General features: G+C 44.9%; 2 protein-coding genes across 2 annotated transcripts in view; both read left to right on the top strand.

Moving 5' to 3' along the window:
- The first annotated feature begins 3,447 nt into the window (after nt 1–3,447).
- On the top strand, nt 3,448–4,287 carry LOC138029794 (uncharacterized). Its single transcript, XM_068877617.1, has one exon. The coding sequence runs from the start codon at nt 3,448–3,450 to the stop codon at nt 4,285–4,287; it is 840 nt and encodes a 279-aa protein (XP_068733718.1).
- Nucleotides 4,288–4,301: 14 nt separating this feature from the next.
- The window catches only part of LOC138030384 (uncharacterized), a gene marked incomplete at its 5' end in the record, with an annotated part of 897 nt that continues 198 nt past the window's right edge, over nt 4,302–5,000 (top strand). Inside the window, one exon of the mRNA XM_068878304.1 lies at nt 4,302–5,000. This exon is cut by the window's right edge and continues 198 nt beyond it. Coding sequence (XP_068734405.1) covers nt 4,302–5,000 — 699 coding nt within the window.

Raw genomic sequence — 5,000 nt, forward strand, 5'->3', positions numbered from 1 at the left:
GACGAGGCTTTTAAGCTCGCGAAAGATGCCATTGTTCATTTGCACGGTGTCGGCGATCGCACTGTGAGAAAACTCATCCAGTATGACCTTGGCGTGATTTCTTCCCTTTCTCCGCATGCTGTAATTTTGGAAATAGGCACCAATGACCTTTCTGATCTACGGCCAGAGGTCTTTGGATCGGAGATCGAGGAGTTTGTTCGGTTGTTGCTGGACTCCTACGCTGTTCGAGTTATTGGTGTGTGCGAGGTGATCCCTCGTGTTCGTGCTCCGATTTTCAATGACGCAGCACTGATTCTTAACCAATATCTTCGCGGAGTTCTGGACCCCATTCCAAATGTTTTCTGTTGGCAACATCGCGGTTTTTCCGAGCCATCTAGAGACCTGTATTTATCGGACGGAGTCCATGTGAATTCGCCTGGGCAGTACTTGTTGTATCGCAGCTATCGGGGCGCCATCTTGCAGGCCTTACGCATGTTGGCCTGTCCACCTGCGCCGTAAAGCCTTTCCCTTGCTTTACTATTTTTACGCGGCCCTGTTCCCGGTTTTATTTACGTTAATTAGGCCCGGGTCCGGCTCTTCCTTGAGATAATTCTCGAAGACCCTGTTCTTCACTATTTTTGTAATAACAAACAAAAATAATAATAATTAATTTTAAAATTATTACAAAAATCGTAACAATGATAATAATAATGAGAAAAACAACAACAAAAAAAAAACTTAAATGACATACAATAAAAACCCTTAATCAAAAAATTGCAATACTATATATAAACTGTCTAATTTGAACTAGTTAGAGCTTGTTCATATATACTGTTGACTCCTTGTTTCTGAATTGTTTCTTTTTGTTCTTGAGCCCCTGTTGCTCAAATTACTGTCATTATTGAGCCCTTGCTGCTACTGTTTAGACTGTTTAATATCAAATGAGCCCTTGTTGCTCATTTCTTTTGATATTTACTGAGCCCCTGTTGCTCAAAATTTTTGTATGAGCCCTTGTTGCTCCCTTATTTGATTTGTGTATTGAGCCCTTCTGCTCAAAAATTTGTTTTTAAGAGCCCATGTTGCTCTCTTTTTCCATATTCTTAATTCCTGATGAGCCCTTGTTGCTCATTTATTTGATTTTGTTACTGAGCCCCTGTTGCTCACTTGTCATTATAATTGAGCCCTTGTTGCTCTTGTATGATATTGCTAATTAAAACAAAACATAAGAAGCCAAAACAACCCAAAAACAGAAATTATTACTATTATTGAGCTCTTGGTGACTCTTGTGTATGTTTTGTTACTTGCTTATGAGCGTTTATTGCTAATGTGTTCATTATTAAAGGCTAGTGGTGAGGCGCTGTTCCTCATTATCATTGTTATCCCAAGGCCCAGATTCTCATTGAAGTTTCTTATGGGACTTGCTACTGTTGCAACTGTTGTTGGCATTGCTTGTCCATACCCCAAGTTTTCTTGGTGCTCCGCGTTCCACTTTTCATTTTCAGATGCCTCCCAGACGATCTGTGCGTCAGAAACGCCCCTCCTCTCAAGCTTTGGAAGCTATGGCAGGCTCAGACACTCCTCCTGCCCGCAGGCGGAGAGCCACAGGACGAACGCCCTCCTCCTCCAGTGCAGAACCGGCTCCCCTGGCAGCCAACCATTTGGTCTCTGCACAGGGAGAGGTGGGCGCTACCCCCTTGGATCCAGTTTTGCCTACCGGGTTCCTGGATCAAGTCGTAGCCAGAGTGACCACAGAGGTGACCAGGCAGCTTCAACCACTTCTCTCTGGTGCTTCTTCCATGCAGTCTGATGTCACCTTGTCAACTGAGTCAGCTCCATCCCAACATGGCCCTCCTCCCAGTCAAGCCCCCGCATTTGTGCAGCCCTCTGTGTTAGCTACTGCTTCGCATGGTCAGTCTGAGGTTCCAGTTGTTGGACACCCCATTCAGCAAGCAGTCACTTCGGTTCAGGCAGATTTATCAGGTGAGCAAGGCTTGTTCCCTTCACTGCCTCGACCACAGGACCCATTCACTTCCATCAACTTACCTGTGGATGCTAGGGTTGCCATGAAGCTCAAAACAAAGATCTGGCAGCAAGAATATATTGACTTTGGGTCCTTGTTAGTTAATCCTTCTCTGGATGGTCATTTTCAACTTACCATACAGAAATCAACTGAAGGGCTTTCGCCTACTTTAGCTTTGGAGCCCCTTAACAAACCCCAAAAAATTACTTCTATTGATACCTGGCTTCAGGCCTTTCACGTGTTTGTGGGTGTTTATGCCAGTCGCTACCCCAATGAGGCCCCTGGATTCATGAAGTATGGGTCTACTATTCAAGATCTTGCGGTACGTGGTCATAATTGGCGTTTTTATGACGAGAACTTTAGGTTCTTGTGCCAGTCCCAGGCGACTTACCTTCCCTGGGGCTCTGTCCATTGGGAGCTTTGGCTTCGGTCCCAAAGCCCCCTTAAAAAACTGCCAACCTCAGTTACTGGTACCAAGCTATTTTCCCCTATAAGTATTCCCAGGGGATACTGCTTCAAATATCATCGGGGTGGTGACTGTGCTGGCTGCTCATTTAAGCACACATGTTGTAAATGTGAGGGGACCCACCGGGCTCTCCATTGTAATTTTCGTGGCCTCAGAGGAAACCCCAGGATCTCCTCCCAGGCCCGAGCGACCAATAAGTCTCCTAGCAGCTCACCCCTGCCCCAGGCCAATTCCATCACCCTTGCCAACACCCGTAAAAACCAATAACCTACTATTATTTCTTTCTGGGTATGACAATTCAATCGTGCAATATTTAGCCACTGGTTTTACGATGGGTTTCCCCTTACATTACGAGGAACCCCGCTTTTCTTGTACCTCTAACAATTTACTATCAGCCATGCAAAATCCCACTGCTGTGGATGCTAAAATTTCTAAGGAGCTTGACGCCCACAGGCTTGCTGGTCCTTTTTCGTCGCCGCCCTTTTCGGTGTTTCGCATATCTCCTCTAGGGTTAGTTCCCAAAAAAATCGAAGGGGAATTCCGTCTAATTCACCACCTTTCATTTCCTAAGGGTTCATCATTGAATGATGGAATCTCTTCTGACCACACAAGGGTTTCTTATGCCACAGTGGAAGATGCCATTCGGCGCATCAGGTCTGTAGGCTCAACTTGTTTTCTGGCTAAGACGGATATAAAAAATGCCTTTCGAATCATTCCCATTCGCCCCCAGGATTATAATCTCCTTGGAATGTGTTGGCGAGGACTATATTACTATGACCGTTGTTTGCCAATGGGTTGCTCAAGCTCCTGCAAAACTTTTGAAACATTTTCGACGGCGATTGAATGGGTTGCCCAGAATAAGTTGCACATTAATGACATTCTGCACTTGTTAGATGATTTCTTAATAATTTCGCCTACAGAGCATCTATGTCGGAAACAATTAGATTTATTTTTGTTGCTCTGTAGCTATTTGGGCATTCCCATGGCACCTGAGAAAACTGTTGGTCCATCCCAAATAATTTCATTTGCTGGCATTGAGCTGGATTCAATCTTAATGGAGGCTCGTTTGCCACAGGAGAAGTTAGATAAGTGTCAAGCCCTTATTTCTGCCTTTCTTAAGCGCCGCAAGGTCAGTCTGCAGGAGATTCAGTCCCTAACAGGATTACTGAATTTTGCATGTTCAGTAGTTATTCCAGGTCGGGCCTTTTTACGCCGTTTGATTGACCTTACTCTTGGTGTCGTGCACCCTCACTTCCGCATTAGGTTGTCCCGAGAGGTGAAAGCAGACATGTTAGTTTGGCAAACGTTTCTTTCGGGATTTAATGGTCGATCGTTTTTTCTCTCGGATGATTGGTATGATTCACATCAACTCCAGCTGTATACCGATGCTTCTGGCACCCTTGGTTTTGGTGCTATTTTTGGTAGGCATTGGTGCTATGGTGAATGGCCCGATAGCTGGCGGCATCGCAATATTGCATACTTAGAATTTTACCCTATTGTATTAAGCTTGCACCTGTGGGGACATGAGATGCAAAATCGCCGTGCTTTGTTCTTTACTGACAATGAGGCTTTAGTGCATGTTATAAATAAACAGTCCTGTCGGGATAAGGACTTGATGTTCTTTGTACGAGAGCTGGTGCTAGTGTGTTTGTGTCGCAATGTTCACTTCAAAGCCAAGCATATTCCCGGTTTACACAACAAATTAGCTGATTCATTGTCTCGCTTACAATTGCAGACATTCAAGCAGCTGGCACCAGCTCATATGCATCCATTCCCCACAGAGATCCCTCAGCACCTACAGCCACTCAATTGGCATCGATAGCTTCATTTCTGCTGCATTCGAGTCTTCAGCCCTCGTCCATCCCCACATATCAGCGTGCTTGGAAACTTTTTCATCAGTTTTATAACTCAGTATTTCAACAACCCTTTTTGGCACTTCCTATTTCACCCTCGGTCATGGCCCTATTTATCTCCTATTTGTATAACTCTAGTTATGCCCCTTCCACTGTGAACACTTATATCTCGGCACTGGGTTATTGTCATAAACTCATGGGCGTCTCCGACCCCTCCAAAGTTTTCTATGTCTCTCAAATGCTCAAGGGGTATGGGAAAGTAGGCTTTCGCCTAGATTCGCGTCTTCCAATTACGCTTCCTATACTAAACAGACTGGTTGCTGCCGCCTCCTCTCTAGAAGGTTCAGCGTATCAGATCATTCAATTTCAGGCTATGTGTTCTCTGGCCTTTTATGCCTTTTTACGTATTGGAGAAATTACATCAGTTTCTAAGCAAGGTGCTCCTCCTCCTCTCCACCTTTATCAGCTCACCAAGTTGTTAAATGCTGCCGATGAATTGACAGCATTTAAAGTGACTTTCGGGAATTTTAAACATAGTTATAATGAGCGCCCCTTTTCCATAGTGGTTTCCCGTCACCCCCCTTCTTGTCCAGTGGATTTATTGTCCAAGTATCTAGCCTTGCGAGGCACCGGACCGGGCCCTATTTTTGTCACAGTGGATGGGTTGCCTGTTTCGCGTTCA

Source organism: Montipora capricornis, chromosome 13, assembly GCF_036669925.1.
Source record: "Montipora capricornis isolate CH-2021 chromosome 13, ASM3666992v2, whole genome shotgun sequence".
NCBI lineage: Eukaryota > Metazoa > Cnidaria > Anthozoa > Scleractinia > Acroporidae > Montipora > Montipora capricornis.